This window comes from Onychostoma macrolepis, chromosome 19 (genome assembly GCF_012432095.1).
Source record: "Onychostoma macrolepis isolate SWU-2019 chromosome 19, ASM1243209v1, whole genome shotgun sequence".
NCBI lineage: Eukaryota > Metazoa > Chordata > Actinopteri > Cypriniformes > Cyprinidae > Onychostoma > Onychostoma macrolepis.
In genome coordinates, this window is record NC_081173.1 from 19,040,304 (window position 1) to 19,060,816 (window position 20,513).

At 34.9% G+C, this 20,513-nt stretch overlaps 1 protein-coding gene across 1 annotated transcript in view; it reads right to left on the minus strand.

The window, feature by feature from the left end:
- angpt1 (angiopoietin 1) overlaps positions 1–20,513 on the minus strand; it is a 52,998-nt gene that overhangs the window by 10,556 nt on the left and 21,929 nt on the right. The window contains exons 3-7 of the mRNA XM_058753080.1: positions 20,369–20,490; positions 17,992–18,233; positions 11,679–11,806; positions 10,260–10,361; positions 4,263–4,429 (exon numbers count right to left, since the gene is read on the minus strand). Of these exons, the coding sequence (XP_058609063.1) occupies positions 4,263–4,429; positions 10,260–10,361; positions 11,679–11,806; positions 17,992–18,233; positions 20,369–20,490 (761 nt within the window). The remainder of the gene's footprint in view (positions 1–4,262; positions 4,430–10,259; positions 10,362–11,678; positions 11,807–17,991; positions 18,234–20,368; positions 20,491–20,513) is intronic.

The following is a 20,513-nucleotide window of genomic DNA, read 5'->3' on the forward strand; positions in this document are numbered from 1 at the left end:
CTACTGTAGGTTAACCAGCAAGATTTACTTGGTGAATCAGCTCCATGTGAAAACACTGTGGCTCTGCTGGCACAAATCAGCCTGGACTGAGCTGATTTAAGCAGGTCTTCTCAGCAGCGATATACACACTCTACTCAATCAATATACAAAGCAGCCATGTAAACACAGGCGGAGTCTGGGTGTCTGTCAGTGCTGTGGGCATTGGCGCTGGGTCAGTGGCATTCAGCCCAGGAATATGAACAAGACTGACCCCCCGGCATGACCCCATCCCAATGGGAAAACAAGGTTGCGGCAGCACTGTAAGGTCCCTTCAGAGACTCCCAGATACTAACCCCTATCCTCCATAACTTTACTTGTGTAGGTTCACCCTAGAAACAAAACACTGGGCTCTCCCCAATTGCAGCTCACAGAACACTCATACAATTAAAAAAAAAACCCAAACCGGCTGCTGTAAAACTTCCACATTATGAAAAAGAAATATATAATTCATTCTGAATTATTGCTAGATATCATTTTCAACTCTTCCTTACATGGCTTATTAAAATAGCTGAATAAAATGCTTCTGCTCGGCTGGAGTTTGGCAATGTAATTTACAATCACATTCAATATTGTGATGTAGAGCACTGTATGGTGCCAAGCTAACTTTAGCACAGCATTGATCTTTTGAAGCAATTACGCTCAAGATCCATTTAGTTGATTGTTACACTCCCCGAAATTAAAGAGCTTCAGAATTCATAAGTTGTGTAAACATGACTGTAATAAGAGCTGGTGTTTATCAGCAGCATCTGCAACAGCGCTCTCAAAATTGTCAAGAAATTTTATACATGACATAAATGGTGTAATGGGTATTTTTCTTCATGTCAGTTTTCTCTCCTTTTTGCCCTTCTTCATTCTTCTTTCTCAGGTTATGCCGATTTAAAATACATAATTTTCTGTATTACAGAAAATATGATATTAAAAGGATGGAGAAAATTACATAATAGTGAAGGAAAATATATAGCACTTATACACAAAGCTGCAGCAGTCTGACAGTTTAAACCATTTCATATACGTATAATATATATAGATCTTGGAGAGCAAATGCAGAGTATTTTATATTTTCCAATGTTGTCATTGCATATATATCACAATGATTATGTGAATTATATTGAATGGATGCATTGTTTTGCCAGATCCACCGCAGTTGAAATGCACTTCCATTGTGGCCGATGTAAACCAATTATTGTAAAATCCCCAGTAAATTAAACGCTGTCCATTTTTCACCAGTCAAAACTAAATTGTAAGACTGACCCATGTTTAAAGTCAGTGTAGTGTCACAGGCATTGATCATTTTCACAATTGCTGTCATGGTCTGCCTATTCAGTGCTCCTGAAACCAGTTGAAGTTTCCATTGCATAAGCCTAAAAAGTTTGCATAGGGCAAAGCTGTGGTCATTTAGAACCACCGAGGCATATAACATTACTTTGTGATAGCGGTAGATAACTATACTTGAGGTTTGCCAAAAGAATGCACAAGACCTGGAAAAAAATTTAATTGGAAAGGTTATTTTTTTTCCATGCCCAAGTCTGATTTTCATCTTGTTTTAGTGTTTACACTAGAGTATATCTCAGTCTACACTTGATTTGTTTTCTGAAATATTCTTGACTTAAATCCATGTTGTAGCACAAAGGTTAAAAACAAGCACACACAAGAAACACCAACCTGAAATACAACATGTAAAACATATCACAAAATATTTTCAGATTATTTGGATTTTGATCATATATATATATATATATACATTCTGACATTCTAGTATATACACTACTATGCAAAAAATATTTCTGAAAGTAGTATCTTATGCTTACTAAGGCTGAATGTATTTGATCAAAAATACAGTAATATCGTGAAATATTACAATTTTAAATATTTAATACAGTTTAAAATGTGATTTAAAATAAAATAGAATTTCTTTACTGTTACTTTTGATTTATTTTAAGCTGAATAAAAGTAATATATTTTCTTTCAAAAAAGAATGCGATTAAACAATTACACCAAACTTTTCATCGCCAGTGTGCATATACTGTATAAAGAATATTATCAGAATAACATAAAAAGTTTCTGACTTTGACTAAAGAATAAAAATGATCTCAATTTAAATGTAACATTAGAGATTTACTATTCAAATTATTAAAGTGTCAAAACTAATATGCATTTGTAATATTGCTGTCTAACAATGCTGAGTGATTTGTTGGATCACACTTCTCACTCCCCTCATATACCCAAAATTATTGCCTCGGACCTTTGCAGAAACTTGGTTATGTCAAGAAAAAAAAAGGAGATGGTCATTATTTGAAATTTATTGTTCTGGCATGGTATACATTCAGCCAAGTGCTATTTGCTCACTTCAACCTTTACCCTGCATGTAGTTTGGAAATCATTAGTATTGAAAAAAAAATTTAATAAGCTTGACAGTTATTCCTTTTCATGATTTAGGTTACGGGATTATGTTCCATTATTTCTGTGTGCAATTACTGCTGTTCTAATACCAACTCTTTTGTAAACTAGCTTTAAATTTAAGCGAATGCAAGTGGCTGGCAGTCAGACAAATATTTCCTGACTGGAAAGTCTCCACGTTGGTTCTGACAAATAGAAATGCTTATGCATCGTAATATGTTAAGTTCTAAATTATCCATTGTAGATTCATGCACACGCTTTTGGAATTTTAAAGTGCTTTATGTGCCACAGACTATATGTGTGTGCATATGTACAGTATGTGCGCATGTATTAAGCACAACTGAATTCTGAAATGCTGGTGTTACCGCTATACTTCTTAAAGGGATATTTCACCCAAAAATAAAAAATATTATCATTTTTACTCTTCCTCATGTCATTCCAGAACTGTACGATTTTCTTTCTTTTGTGGAACACACAGGTTTGAAAAGACATGAGGGCTAGTAAATAGCCCTCATGGGCAAATTTTTGGGTGAGCTATGCCTGTAACTACCTTATAACCTACCTTTCCTATAGACTACAGCTGACTAAACCAGCACTAGAGAGCACAAACTACACTGGAACAGCATACAGCTTCTAAAAAACAGGCTGTAAACATTTTACTGATGCTGCTAGGATTTAAAAAGCAAACATACTAGACAGACCTATCTGCATACTACATCTACCGGTTGTGCTTTTTATATACACAAGCTAAAAAGGTTGTCAGGTCGGAATCTGAAGGTCTAATCTGAATTGCCAGAGGTGGCAACCTCTTGCACACTTTGTGTTGGGCCAAAGAAAGACTTTATTTCAGCCAGTATTCTCAAGAGGCAGTGTGTGATTACCATAGCATAACAGTTTGAGAGAACAAATCTATTTTTAGAGATGAGAATGCTGATTAGATTCCTGAAACTTTTACCAGCACAGGCCACTATGGGCCAGCCAAGTGTGCAGGACACCACGGACCACATCCAAATATTTTCAAGTTGAGAGCTCGTAAGTGTTCACCTGCCTGTGCATGAGATACGAGTGCAATGAAGAAAGACTGAGTTAGACTTTTTTTTTTGTATTTTAAATAAGAAATCTAAGTGGTTAACAGGGCTAAAAAAGGGGAAGCGTTTCGCGTGACGACCCTAATTCAACCCCAGATGGAACTGAAACAAATAGCTTGATTCCTCCCCATAGCTTCATCCATGAAAAGCATTTAAAGATCCCAGAGAGAGTAAAACTATGAAGGAACTTATCATCAGGCTTTAAGAATAACAACACTTTCATCTTACCCATGATGTTCTCACAAACTAAATATATCATAATAGTTCATATATATTGCATATATAAAAGATATACCTATAAGCATTTTGTTTCTTTATTTCTTTTACTATTTATTTATGAAGGATTATGTGACACTAAAGACTGGAGTAATGGCTGCTGAAAATTCAGCTTCGTCATCACAGGAATAAATTGTACTTTAAAACGTATCGAAATAAAAATCAGCTATTTTAAATTGTAATAATATTTCACAATATTCCTTTTTTGCTGTATTTTCAATCAAACAAATGCAGCCTTTGTAAGCATAAAAGGCTTCTTCGAAAAACGTTTCAAAATCGTACCGAACCCAAAGGTCAGAATGGTTCAGTATATAAAAACCTAAAATAAAAGGTATTTTATATAAACCCTTATAACTTTCTGAACTGTTTGAATCAGTGATTAATGAGCTGTTGAGCAGTATATTTTTCCAGCCTATTGCATTAAAATAATGAGCAGCATTCACTTAAAAAAGCAGAAAGTACCTGTAATTGTGTTTTTCACTGTCGATGTGGAAACTGTCATACTGAGAGAAGGCCTGGTGTCCGTCCCAGTCGGTCAGCTCCACACGGAGGGCATACTGCTTCTGATTGGTCAGAATGTGCACAAATTCATTTCCCAGCCAGTGTTCGGCCGACACACTCCCAAAGCCCTAGAAAAGAGGGTGGACTGTGGGTCAGTTTAAGTATTGACTTGGGTCACGGGAGGCCTTGGATAAGGCAGTGGGAAAGAAAATCCTGTCCAAGATATTTCAAGCCTAATAGATTCAGCACAGGGACGGAATTCCACAATTCATCATTTTCTTGAGATAATAATTACAGATTTTCATAAAATTTTGACACATGAAGGTATCAATAACCACTGGTCCGTTTCTGAGCCTAAATGTTTAACGGCTGCATCAGATCTGGAAAGACTGAGAAAACACACTACATTATGACATGACATTCACAGCACTAATATACAATTTTTTCTGTAATGCCAATGAGAAATACAGAACTGTGTATATAGTATCTGATTAAACGTGTAGTGCATGACATGACTTAGATGAGAAACACTATGTTGTCTTGTGTCATTTCTATGGACACAAACACACATGAAAAAATCATTTAACAGTCATGTTTTTGCTTCCAAAAAATATTCTGGACGAGTTTCCATGTCTGTAATGGATCCATTCAGCTCTAAACAGCTGCAGAAAGGCTTCTGAAACATGTCATAATGCAGTGCAGGTGCGAGCGACAGTAATAATTACAGTACGGCGTAACAGAACCATATCCAAGTATGAATACAAATCTTTAATGAGCAACATCTGTAATTAGTGTACCTTTCCCTGCATTCCTCCCTTCTTCTAGCAAATGAGAACATTTCCAATGAGGGCAATGGAAATCACAAGTACTGGATGGATTTTATCATATACGCATACCATCATGTATTATTTTAACCCTGTATGGTGTAAATTGTGTTCTGTATGTAAATGAGTAATGTATATAATTACAAAAGATGTATAAGTAAATTAATAACATTGACACAGTGGAAAATGGTGTTAACATTTTTATTAACGAATTAAATTAAAATAAAATGTCTTCATTTCTTGAATTAACGGATGTATTTGTGTACTTGAAACTAAAATTCTGAACTGAAACGTTCAATGTTTTTCATAAAAGCATAAAAAAAACCCCACTTTTCTTTCTCACTGTTGCAATTTGGAACAGCTAACACTTTTTGTACTCATTTTTGTCTGAAAAGAAGAAATACAAATCATAATTGTGTTATTTATGCATAAATGCAATTGTATTATGGAACGCTTCCAAATAAATGAATAAATGTAATATAATCGATGCCAGCATCTATAAACATTCTCAAGGAATAAATGCAACAGCCATTTTTCCATTGCAATAAAGCATTGTCATATGTAAACATCAATATTTTTAGTAAAACTATGGCATGATGTAGAAGAAACAGTGAAATTTATTAACGGACGAATTTGTGGAGGACTTCAGCAGAGATCTCCCCTGTAAAGGGAAAAAAATAAAAATCAAAAGGTCATATTACTGGATGAAAAACGAGTAAGAAATTAAAGAAAATAATGTTGCCATATGGCTATACTGTATCACAGGGTTAAATAATTAAACAACGCCTATATGAGTTTATATGCAACCAAAATGAACCATGCTACAGGCGAAGCAATGATGATATCACTCATATTGCGTTACAGACTGACTGAAACCTTCTTCTCACTTATTAATTGCTGGCTCACGGGAGCAGGTGATTGATGAGCTAGGGTAACAGTGCAGTAAACATGAGTATTTTGTTTTGTCTGTAGCACTCCTGTGAGGGTAAAGAGGCTCTGTCCTCCAAAAATCCTTGTAATGTGCCTGAAACCTGATGGCTGTTTTTCCATAACCTGTATCTGTTTATGATGTCCAGGGGTGCTTGTTCTGTTCTGATTGGGTTTCCCCTTGGAAGCCTGGCCTTTGTGCATGGAATCGTCCCTGAGAAGCTTTCTCCCCATGAAACCGCATCATTCCTTATGTGAGTAATGTAGAGGAAAAACGAAGATCAATTGTTATTTTATACCCTAAAACAGGGAGTTCTCTTGGGTGTGTGGTTTTCTATATAACACCGCATCGGTGTCTCAACAACTCACTCAGTTGCTATGTATCATTCCAGTAATAGCCATTCAAAGTGGCCTGTCCAAAACCCTTTCTCTTGTAGAGAGGAATGGAGAAAAGTCAGATTAACACTGCCAAAACCTAGGAACAATTGTTTCCATAGTCTAAATATCTGATTCCATTCTGATGAAGAGTTTCTCCCATCTTCCTTTGGGAAACTGATTGGGAAAAGAGAAATAAAAACCTTGATGGTGCTGATAGTGACTGGCTGGAGCGGATACTCAAATGAGGAGAGGTGGAGTTATTCCAATATTTAATTTGATCCAAACCAGAAAAAACAAGTAACTACAAATAAAAGCTTTTACGAGAAGTGCACCAACACTTTCATGAGATTCAGTGCTGACTTTATGTCCCTAAACCTCAAACAGGTCCAGGTCAAAGACATGGCTTTTTAAAAACATAGCTGTCATTCATTATCATCACACTGAATATTAAAAAATAGGCACGTCATTAGTCAGTTGTTTGAGATCCGGTCGATCAACATGTGTTATTTTGAGGGCAAATTAATTTATATTCTCGCAGCCGCTTTTATTTAAACGAGCTTCAGAAATTTCGCAATTCTTATCTCAACGCACTCCAACACAGACAAATGTTTTGAACTTTTTGTCCTAGATTTGATCTTCGGAATAGGCATATTTGATCTTTGCCGTTTCTGGCAAGTCCAACGCTGCGTTAGTTCTCAGTCTGGATCTCTTCAACAGCTATGCTTCCATCCAAGTTGTGAATTTAATTTACGCTATGTTTGCTAGCAATCAGTGGAAGATGCCTCATGGCTGGATGTGACGGTATGTCAGAAAGTTCTGGGAGGTAATAGTACAGCACGTTATTTTTATTACAGACTTTGGCTCCAGCATTTCAGAATGATCAGAACAGTGTTGTAATTTTTTTAAATAAAACTATTCAAAATAATTTTTGTTAATTTAAATAAAGCTGCACAAAATTGAAAATTTGAACTTAAACTTAAGATTTGAAATGGGTGAAATAAGTTGAAGTTTAAATACAAAAATGACTAAAACTACAACAGAAATAAATTATAGAAATACAAATAAAATGGAAAAAGTACATAAAACTAAAATTAAAGTAAAAATCTGCTTCAGTTATAACCATAAAAAAATTATATTAGAAACAATATTTGTGTATGTAAACTGAATGTAAATTTGTAGGTTGTGTGTAATTTTATTATTTTATTTTATATTATTTTTTTTGTATCTTGGTGTTTCCCTGTACTTTTTAATGCAATATCTCAAACCTCACTTAAAAATCTGTGGAAGGAAGCAGGATGTGTAATTGGCTTATATGTAAACCTTCTTCTTAGTCGACAGTAGTGTTAGAACTAATTGACCAGTCAGATCGACATTTAATGGAATTCCACATCACATCATTACAAATAATGTCTGAAAGTATGATTGAGTGATTTGATATTCATAACAAGTGTTACATTTCAGCCTCTTGCGGCAACAACAAAGCCAGCACTGATATCCCAGTTTCGCTATAACTTTTGTATTTTATACTGTTTATTTTTTTTCCAAAAACTACATGCAAACTATCATTCCTAAGCACAGGGAGAATCCCATTATCTCATTTGACTCATCTGTTTCCTACTCTATGGGGTGTCATGGTTATCCTTCAGTCTTTTGAATCTAAATCAAAAACAGATGAACGGAGAAGATATATCGCCCGTATGCGTTGCTTAAATGAGAAAGATGAAGATCATGTCCACCGTTACAGAGCGAGTGAAACAGAGGTTAGTGGGAAGGAATATGGCTACGTACCATTTTATATTCTTTCCATGTTCTCTGGAAGTCCACACTACCATCTTCACGTCTTTGAATTATGGTCCAGCCTCCACCCGCAGACTCCATATTACAGTACACCTGTTTGGAGACAGACATGCACATCACACACACATAAATATACAAGGACGGAAATACCACAAACCATTTATCTTGACCTTATGGATCTGTATATCCTTATAACAACAACAGCTACCCCATTAGCTTAGTGACTTCTCCAAACAGTGATTAGCGGAGAGGTCGAGTAGCAGGCCTGAGATCAAAGCTGTGGCGCTCAGGGACACCTGGCTGTAATCTAGCACAGTGGGTAGAAAGCCGTGGCGTCACCTCACACACACCCAGCTGAACACACAGACCAACCTGGTTACAATTAATCCAGTATCGGTGGCTGTAGCAACACCAAAACCAGATTCCAGGGACAGATGTGTACATTCACGAATGCAGCCTTTTTCACACACATTCAGACTGTAAAAGGTGAAAAATGTGCACTTATATATATATATATATATATATATATATATATATATATATATATATATATATATATATATATATATATATATATATATATATATATATATATATATATATATATATATATATATATATATATATATATATATATATATATATATATATATATATATATATATATATATATATATATATATATATATATATATATATATATATATATATATATATATATATATATATATATATATATATATATATATATATATATATATATATATATATATATATATATATATATATATATATATATATATATATATATATATATATATATATATATATATATATATATATATATATATATATATATATATATATATATATATATATATATATATATATATATATATATATATATATATATATATATATATATATATATATATATATATATATATATATATATATATATATATATATATATATATATATATATATATATATATATATATATATATATATATATATATATATATATATATATATATATATATATATATATATATATATATATATATATATATATATATATATATATATATATATATATATATATATATATATATATATATATATATATATATATATATATATATATATATATATATATATATATATATATATATATATATATATATATATATATATATATATATATATATATATATATATATATATATATATATATATATATATATATATATATATATATATATATATATATATATATATATATATATATATATATATATATATATATATATATATATATATATATATATATATATATATATATATATATATATATATATATATATATATATAAATTATATTAGAAACAATATTTGTGTATGTAAACTGAATGTAAATTTGTAGGTTGTGTGTAATTTTATTATTTTATTTTATATTATTTTTTTGTATCTTGGTGTTTCCTGTACTTTTTAATGCAATATCTCAAAACTCACATAAAAATCTGTGGATGGAAGCAGGATGTGTAATTGGCTTATATGTAAACCTTCTTCTTAGTCGACAGTAGTGTTAGAACTAATTGACCAGTCAGATCGACATTTAATGGAATTCCACATCACATCATTACAAATAATGTCTGAAAGTATGATTGAGTGATTTGATATTCATAACAAGTGTTACATTTCAGCCTCTTGCGGCAACAACAAAGCCAGCACTGATATCCCAGTTTCGCTATAACTTTTGTATTTTATACTGTTTATTTTTTTTCCAAAAACTACATGCAAACTATCATTCCTAAGCACAGGGAGAATCCCATTATCTCATTTGACTCATCTGTTTCCTACTCTATGGGGTGTCATGGTTATCCTTCAGTCTTTTGAATCTAAATCAAAAACAGATGAACGGAGAAGATATATCGCCCGTATGCGTTGCTTAAATGAGAAAGATGAAGATCATGTCCACCGTTACAGAGCGAGTGAAACAGAGGTTAGTGGGAAGGAATATGGCTACGTACCATTTTATATTCTTTCCATGTTCTCTGGAAGTCCACACTACCATCTTCACGTCTTTGAATTATGGTCCAGCCTCCACCCGCAGACTCCATATTACAGTACACCTGTTTGGAGACAGACATGCACATCACACACACAGAAATATACAAGGACGGAAATACCACAAACCATTTATCTTGACCTTATGGATCTGTATATCCTTATAACAACAACAGCTACCCCCATTAGCTTAGTGACTTCTCCAAACAGTGATTAGCGGAGAGGTCGAGTAGCAGGCCTGAGATCAAAGCTGTGGCGCTCAGGGACACCTGGCTGTAATCTAGCACAGTGGGTAGAAAGCCGTGGCGTCACCTCACACACACCCAGCTGAACACACAGACCAACCTGGTTACAATTAATCCAGTATCGGTGGCTGTAGCAACACCAAAACCAGATTCCAGGGACAGATGTGTACATTCACGAATGCAGCCTTTTTCACACACATTCAGACTGTAAAAGGTGAAAAATGTGCACTTCTACCTCATCTGACCCTTAAAAATGACTTTTAGTTAGTGTCTACATAATAGTCAGTTTGATTCAATCACATTAAATAGTATTTCTTACTAGAACAAAATGAGTAAATTTATATGCTACCACATGTACACTAGGACAATTTAGGCTACTTGACAAAACCGCATACAATGCACCCTATCTGAAACCAATACTGTATGACCTGCAGAATGCAAACCAAGATATTTTGAAGTTTGTTGGTAACCAAACAGTTCCCCAACCCCCAAAAATATCTTCTTTTGTGTTCCACAGACCACAGAAAATAAAGTCTTAGAGTTCTGGGACAATATGAGGGTAAGTAAATGATGACGTGTTTCTTTTTCTCCCCTTTTTTTGGGTGTGGGGGGTTGAACCTTTTAATAACATCTAAATGCTTCCTGGTGATATACAGAAATATGAAGTTCTCAGGTGTGCAGTCAATTGATCAATTGGGCTGTAGGTCTGTTCTGAAAGCAGGAAAACAATGCTAAATGAAAATTTAGCAAAAGTACAAAGTAGTAAAATAAAAAAACAGTAAAACAAACAAATGCAGCTAATGTTGCGATTACTTTCACTTCTAATTAAAATGAAATAAGCAGTAGAACAAATTCGAAGTGCAAAAAAATAAAATAAAAATAAAAATATATAAAATAAAATAAAGATTTCTTTAACTGTTGTGATCTTATGCAAAATTTTGTGGTCTTCTTGATATTATGCAGGTATGACTTCAATTTTGTCTTTTCTGTGCCAAAAACAATTTTCACAGTAGAGGACTTCAAGGTATTGTTGTATCATTTGGGTCACCACTTTGTGACCACATTAAAATCTCGTTCCTGAAACTTGTGCCATATTATATTATTCCAGCATAGCTAATCTGAAAACAGAATTCCTACCTTTCTAGTCTCTTGTGGGCTAATGTTGATAGTGTAAACTCCATTTTTCTGGATTCCTGCTTGGTAGAGGTCGGCACAGTCCCGGAACTTCCTCTCCTCGTCAGCTTGCTTTGTGCTGTTTGGCACCACTAAATACACAAAGAAAACCACGTTAGAAACAGCAAAAACATAAACGATCAGAGAAATAATAAATGGAGCTGTTTATATTGGTACATGTACATCAGAAAACGTCTGTGGATCTGCCCCGATGCGTTGAACAAATAAAACAATTTCCACTCACTCTCTCGCTCAGCATGACCGAGCCTCATATTCGGCCAAACAGAACATGTCAACACCGTGACTTCCATTTCAACAAGGCAGCAATACTGTAGTAGACAAACAGCCTAATGATATTTTAACAAACCCTTCAAATCCTGGCAGGTGACAGCTTTTCGTCGAGACCCACTGAGCTGTGCGACAGTTTAATCCTAAATAATTTACATCAACCTCCTTGAATTTAATAAAAGAGGGTTTAAGGTGGAATGTTCTGGAGCTGGACCAGAAGCAGCTCCTAAAAAGGAATCCTGTACGTATATAGAAGAGGATTATTTATAAACGCATAATTGTGATTGACAACGAGTATACAGTATTTATTTCTTTAGCTTCTGTCAGCAGGCCTACATGGAGGGATGTGTATAAAGCTGTCCGCGCTTAATATCTGTTTCATGTTACAAACCCATTCAAACAGTTCAAAATATGTAAGCATAGCAGAAAATGACACTGCTGTACAATATCAGAACTAATAATGTTGAAAAATATTGCACGCTGTGGAATAAATCACATCCTGAGTTAATGGAATAAATAATACACAGAGTCACGACAAATTCAAAATATTGTATCGGTTTTCATGCAGGATTTCAAATCTGGTTAGAATTATTTTGAAATTACAAAGGACAGCAAGGACTTCCAAGTTTGCTTGCATTATCAACATGATCTTCTTCCAGTGACTGACATATTTCTAAGTGTGAAAGTCTTTTAATCAAAGTGCTGATCTCCGGCTCTCAGAGAGGAGCGGTTCGGCTCTGACAGACCTCTCCAAACCAACAGCTGCGTCTCTTTCCATCTGCAGACAATTACGCCGCCAATATTTTGAAACCAAGCAAGAGTCTGCGGACAAAATACTACAAGCTATAAATTTCAAGTTCCTGTTATAACAAGTGGTTTATATTTACCCACCGTGTCCTAGTTATATAGATGGAAATTCCTTCCGATTCCCCTCTCCTTTTTTTTCTTTCACTGCTAAAGACCGCATCTCAGTTTTCACATTATTGTTGTTTCTGTTGGGACTATTTAAGAAGAGGAGATGTCACTGCTAAGAGAGTCGTGTCAGGGGTGTTTAGGCAGAACTTTGATCCCTGTCGCGGGACGGAGGGCTTGGGCGGGCAACCCTTCATTCAGGGATATTATTCCTGCCTCTTCGGTAAAAGATTGAGTGTCAGCGACAAGGATCTCCCACTGTGACAGGTTGACAGAGGGGAACTTCGCACTGCGGCGTCTAACACAACAAAAACCCAGCTGTGTCAGACAACGGTAATTTACCGCTTATAGCCAGGAGCTGAAAATGGCAGGACTAGAGAGCAGAGTGACATACAAGTTCAACCCGTGCAAAGACAAGAAAAAAAAAAGAGCCTAATTATTAATACTGTACATATAAATAAATATATAATGAAAAATGTATCAACAAACAAATAAATAAAATGTAAAAAAAAAATAAAACAAAAAAGCCTAATGCTCATAATTGCACATTTAAATAAATATATATGGGAAAATGTTATACGATATGCTCTATGAACAATAGAGCACGGTGCTAGCAATGCCAAGGTCATTGATCGAATTTCTAGTAAAAGCAAGAACTAAAATCTACATTATAAAACGGATAGTTGTGGTCCTTGATTCTGATTGGTTGAGCCGCGTTTGAAGCTGTTGTAAATTACTCTACAAACATACACCTTTGTTTCTGCATCTGTGTGTTGCTCGGAAACCACTTTGTTGCAACCACAACCTTTTCTGAGGAACTATATTGTTTGGCGGAAGAATAATGTTTTTATTAATATCATTACATTTTATTTGCTTTGCTTTATTTTGTGAAACCTTACTATGTAAGGCTACGTACATACTACCAGGGGGTTTTAAGCACTCCACTCCGTGTTGAGCCTAACAACGCCCATTAGCTGTTATAAATTCACTTTAAACCACGGCTTCTTGGGGCTTATTGCTTTAATAAAATGTACCTTGGATGCAATGTAAGTCACTCTGGATAAAATAAAAATAATGCATATTATAATGCACATTATTGCACATTCAAATAAAAAATGATCAGTTATGTAGAGAGTTACGAAATATTTAAAAATGCTTAGGGTTTCTCTTATGTTGAATTTGGAGTTTGGTCCTAACTAATGGCACGAACTACACTGTGATCTTTGCAAAACATGGACATCCGATCACGTCTGAATGCCCAGGAACAGCTTTACATGTAAATCTTAGCTAAACTATGGTAAATTGAGCTATTAAACAGCTTGTGTCCTGGCTCATAAAATTATAATCACATTATTTATTTACATTTGAATTCTTGGTGGTTCAGTTGGGACTTTTGTTTGGAACAAGTCGATGTGAAAAGAACATCCAAGTAGAGTGATTTTATAAATCAGGATTCTCCACACACTTGCAGACACAAAATAAAGTTTAAAATAAGCAAGAACTCAAAATCCCAGTGCGGTGTGTGCTGGCGAAATGAAGTCAAACTACTGCACTGCATCTTTATATAAACAATTGAGACGATAAAGTCTGATTCTTTCAATTGGACTGAGAGACCGTGAGAATGATGACCACCAGCTGAGCGAGCAGAATTGCTATAATGAGTATTTTTTTTTAAACATTTCCTAAGCCATAAACCATCTTAATCATAATGTGTGCCTAAACCCAAAAATCATATTCTGACATATTACCTTTTTTACAGTATATTTTCATGAGTCATAGCCCGTCCCTAGAGAACTTAATTTGGAGACAGAAAATAATATTTTTCTCTTCTAATCACAAAAAATGATTGATGCCAGTGAGTAAATAATAATTAGCAAATAGGGATTTATTACAGCCATCCAAAGGGGAGAACGGTTTTATCTAAAAATGCAATCTAATGATGCAAAAGTTGTGATTATTATTATATTTTTTCATAATAGCCCTTAATACTGCTTCAAATAATATTTTCACAAATAACAGCTTTGCATTTAAAAATGCTGTACAATGTTTTGAAACCATCACATCTCTTCTTCTGACGCACATGATGAAGCAGTTCACTTGCAGTGAAGTTCAAATATTTAGGTACATGAAGGTTAAGCACATGTCAAACAATGTCATATTCATGTTTAAATGAGAAAAGCAGCATGATAAACAGTGCTTTCTCTCATTTTTCCCCAAAAAGGGAGTTTAGAGCTTTACTAGGACATTGTTTTGCGAGTTTAGTTGAGTCATGATTTCAGACAGGCAATCTAAGAGACCTACGGTGCCTTCCTTGCCACCTATTTGGACGGGCTGTCCCACAGGAGTCATTAAGTTTGACGAATTCAGCCAGAGGTCAGGAAAATGACCTCTACAGCACACCAGAGCTGGACAATGCAACAAAGGGCTATTTAAAATCTCATAATTTGTTTGGTAATGTGCACAATTATGCTTTCTTGTTAAAATCACCAAGAAATCATGTTATGGGTCCCATCTTACCATTACGCCAAACCACAGTGAACCTAAACTGTATTTTATACGCTCAATTGACCCACTAAATGAACCCAATTGTGAAGTTTTATTTAGGTTTCAAGTCCAGGCACAGATCAAAACCAAGCTGGAATCAAACAATGGTCTCATTTAGCGCGATTGGCTGATGTACAAATAGGAACGTCTAAATCCAAGAAGCTGCAGGGTGTTCCAATATGTGCAGATATTCTTTCCTGTGTGTGTTCTCTTACTGGGGTACTTGAATATTTACTGTCAGATCATGAAAATTAATAAGCATTTATTTTAGAATATAAATTTGCAAGTGTGGGACCTGGGATTGCTCCAAAGCAATGACTACACGTTCAACAAACAATTCAACAGAGCAGTAGATGTCAACCATAGTTACACAAACCCAAAAGTTTGGGATCGGTAAGATTTTAATTTGAATATTTTTATTGTTATTTTTATTCAGCAAGGATTAAACATTTCAAAATCTTAATGACCCAAAACTTTTAAATGGTAGAGTCAAATGACACACAACAGAACATGATAAATATTCCTTCATGCTGTTCTAAACTCATATGACTCATAAGTTCTTCAATGGAACACTAAAGAATAAGTTTAGAAGAACGACTGAACTCTTCATATTCCAAGTCTTTCATCTCAATATGATAGCTTTGTGTGAGAGACACTGAAATTTAACATTATTCACTGAAAATCTTGTCACCATTCACTACCAATGTATGGAAAAAAGAGGCTTATCTTATAAATAACTACTTTTGTATTCCAAAGAACCAGCATGGCTTCATGAGAAAGACCCTGTTTACCGGTATTTTTGCTGGTAAACAGCATGGCTTTAATAAACAAAACTGTCTGTTTTTTTGTTTTTTTTGCCATGTGAATTGAAACCACTGTCATTTTAAGGGCCACTCAAAACCCAAAAGAAAAAAGAAAGTAGAGTTGCTTTTGGTGCTCTCACAGCAGGAGCTTGAGTCGACTCTATGACCTGTGCAGTCCCATCTCAGACATTCAAGGTACATTTTCTGTGACTACAGAGACGTGGGGCAGACGTCGGATAGACATGGGGCTAAGAGGCCACAATTTGGTTGCAGCGGGGGGAAACGAGGGTAATGAGTTCACTACACTGACTCCTGCTGGTCGAGGCAACCACAAGGTTTAGCAGGAAATCGCCAATCCCAGATCACTGTGCAGGGGCTACGTTAGGCCTGGCCTGTAACTCAATCAGGGGCTGTTTGACATTTCAGTCAACTGTTAACCACAGGCAGTGTGCTGAAGCGTGATAAGCCGCATCCGTTGAGGTTCACAGCACTGTTGGGATAAACGTTACGTTTAACAAGAAAACAACGCATTTCACACCTACCAGGAAGAAGCTTTTCTCATTGATAACATACTGTGTAACAGGCTATTTTAAGCTAAAAATGCCCTGTTCTGCCTGCTACATTTTTAGTTTTCTATCACTTCCTGTTTGACATTTGCTTTAGGAATGTCACGCACCATTTTTTAGGGGGTTGGCGGATGCCAGTGGTGGTCCTGGCCTGCTTGGTGATTCAGGTGAGTTAATATATACAATAATATAATATATCCAGCTAAAAATGATTTTAAGTCAATTATTTCTATCTTTTGCTGTAGTGTGTCAGTAGGAAATATCAGTTTACATTTCCAAACATTCATTTTGCCAATAATTGTAATAATCCAGAAAGATTTTTGTTTGCACAAGGAGTCTGACAGCAGCAGTGCTCCACACAGAGATCTGATCTCATTATCATCCAGTCTGTGTGGAATGACATGAAGAAACAGAACAAACTGAGACAGACTAAATCCAGAAGAACTGTGGCAACGTCTCCAGATGCTTCAAGAGACCTACCTGCAAAGCTACCCGAAAAACTATGCGCAAGTGCACAAAGGATGATCACACCAAATGTTTATTTAATTTAGTTAACAGAAGTTAATTAATAAAGAAAATCCATTTATGACATTATTATTGACAGCATCCTCATTTTACAGCATTTTTACACAAGTGCCTAAATACTTTGAATTGAATTGTATTTTTGCATGTAGGTTTCTTGGAGCATCTTGGAGACGTCGCCACAGTTCTTATGGATTTAGTCTGTCTCAGTTTGTTCTGTTTCTTCATGTCATTCCAGACAGACTGGATGATAATGAGATCAGATCTCTGTGTGGAGCACTGCTGCTGTCAGACTCCTTGTGCAAACAAAAATCTCACTGGATTATTACAATTAATGGCAAAATGAATGTTTGGAAATGTAAACTGACTTAAACGTAAAACTGACTTTTTTAGCTGGTGAAAATACTAGTGTTCAAATCATTTTGGCCACCATTGTAACCAGAAAAACTAAAAACTAAGCTTTAAAAGGGACAAAGAAAGAAGACAAAGAAAGAAAGAAAGAAAGAAAGAAAGAGAAAAATAATTTATCCTGAGAATATCCTGATATACTGTACATACATAAATAAAAAGTAGTATTTATGAGGTATATGCAAATCCACAGCTAGGAAATGATTTCCATGAAAAAATGAGCTCTGTACTTACATGCTGTGCCTCCATCCTTGGCGCAGAGGCTGAGCAGGTTGCGTACGGTATCCATCATGTCCTGCTGTTGTCTCTGCAGGGCGGTGCTATTACCGGTCGCTCGACTCAGCTGAGCCTCCAGCTCCCGGATCACTGAGCTCTGCCTGCTCACCAGCGCCTGTAGACTGCTCTTCTCCTCCCGCAGGGCCTCCAACTCCTCTCTGTGCCTGTCCTCCATCTCCTGCATTTTTTCCTCCAGAAAGCTGAGGAAAAAATCAGGGAAAGCCATAGTAGAGAAAAACAAGGAAAGGATGATTAAAAGTAAAAATGATGGGAAATGTAACAATCTAAGGCAAGTTCCTGCAAGTATGGGTCAAATCGGGCCACATACTCATAAATTTGGGTTACAGTGTGTTGTAATAAAATGTATGCCATGATATCACAGATTCAGCCAAAATATCATTGTTACAGCAATCATTGTAACTACTATAAAACCCTTAAATTAATATGGGATCTCCTTCAAAGTCAAGTCGTTTTTATGTATATTTTTTTTAAGACTGTGGTGGCCAGTTTTTGGCAGAAACTGGTTTCCATGGTAAATCTTAGTCAAAGTTTACAGAAAACAGCATCAAAGTGTCATATCAGTGATAGTTTTATTCAAACTTTATATTATTTATTGCATGTTTTTACATGATACAATAAATAACTTTTTCTTCATACCTACAATTTTACTGTTTTTATCAAAATGGTTTACTTCAAATGTTCCATGAAACCATAACCTTTGTTTTAAGGTCCTTGCACACTGAGTCAGAAATTTTCACATGCGTTTTTTATTTTATTTGTATTTGTCATCCTTTCCTAAATCAAAATGCTTGTTACAGATGCGAAAACGCAGAAAATCGAACCTTATCCTTTTTTTTTTTTTTTTTTAATGAAGGCAGTGTGTAAATGTGATTGACACAACGTGAGGTTGTATTTACTTTTAATGTGCAAAAAATTCAGACTAAAATTTCGGACTCAGTGTACAATGACTTTTAGTCATGAAGAGTAAATACACGCACTGAAATAGTTAACATAGGTATATCATATTGCTCACAGGTAAACAAAATGCCTTTTATTTGCCGTGGGCCAAAAAAGTTAGGAATCCCTGGCTTCATCAATGTTTGACTTTGATGATACTGTATTTATGTTTCAGTATTCAAAGGCAGAAGAAATGAAGGCCGCTTCTTTACAGCTGTAATAAATACTGATATAAATGTCCATATCCAATCTCCATAATTTACACAGCATACAAACAAACACAGTTCATCTTATAGCTTTGGGCATTAGCGCACGTCTAAAATGGATCCAAGCTTTAAATCTGCACTGTACATCTTGGAAACCTGATGCGCGCTGGGCTGGATTCACCAGCTTATTAAAACAAAATTCAATCCACATAGAACTTTAAAAGGAATGTATAGTTAATTTTAGATTGAAAGAGGAGAAAGTCATAATGTCAATCTATATTATAGGATGAGTAATTACATTAACTGTGGTAAGAAAAACGCTAGGCATAAACACATACTTTTTATTTTTATTTTTTTTAAATAGAAGGATATGAATGCTTGTGTCCTTTCAACAACAGCTGGGCTCAAAGCAGAGAGATCACTGGGAATTAAACCCTCGTTTTGACAGTAACAGACATGTCCCACCAGAACAATCAATACATAGAAAATTGGTAAGTGTTCCAAAAGCTTTGCATTGCAAAATTCGTCTTCACAGAGTACAAAGTTTAACAGCGGGTCAGGGGACATCACTCATGTCTTGGCAGGTTCTGTTGCACTGCACCGTATGGGACCGAGCTTATGTCTGAAAGCTTGTGTAGTCAAGAATTGAAAATCATTTTGTGCAATTATCTGCATTGTGGTTCTGGCATAAGAATTAGTATTTTCTAAAAATTACAAGTGAGTGAGATTTGAACATCTGTATTGGCAGATGAAACAGCAGCACAGTGAGACGGCTTAAGCGGGGGTCACTACTGTAGCTCCGAAAATGTTTTTTGTGGCTCAGCAAATTGTTTCTTGTGTGCAGTGTTGGGGAGTTACAAATTAAATGCTAAATGTTAGTGCAATGCAACTAACTTGACTATATTCATCAATAGCATAACAGTAGTAAAAACAGTAATAAAAGTTCACCTGTTTGAGTTCCTGTGCACTATTTTAATTATGATTGTAACACCCAATTACGGTATTACTGGATAATTCTACACTTTAAAAATACATTTATGGAGGTCTTTTTTAATAGGCCTATATATATATATATATATATATATATATATAAATATTTTGTTCAGCGCCTTTATATATGTACATTAATGTATTTGTGTGTGTGAGGAGTTGTGTTGGAGTGGGAGATTTACCCATTCTTGTCATGGATCTTGTTGATTTCATTTATCTGTATCATAAGTTGTTTCTCCAGCTTATTGGTGGATAGTGAATTCTCCAGCAGCTGAATTTCCAACCTTGATGTCTGATTTAAAACCTAAAAACAATAACATTCCAATA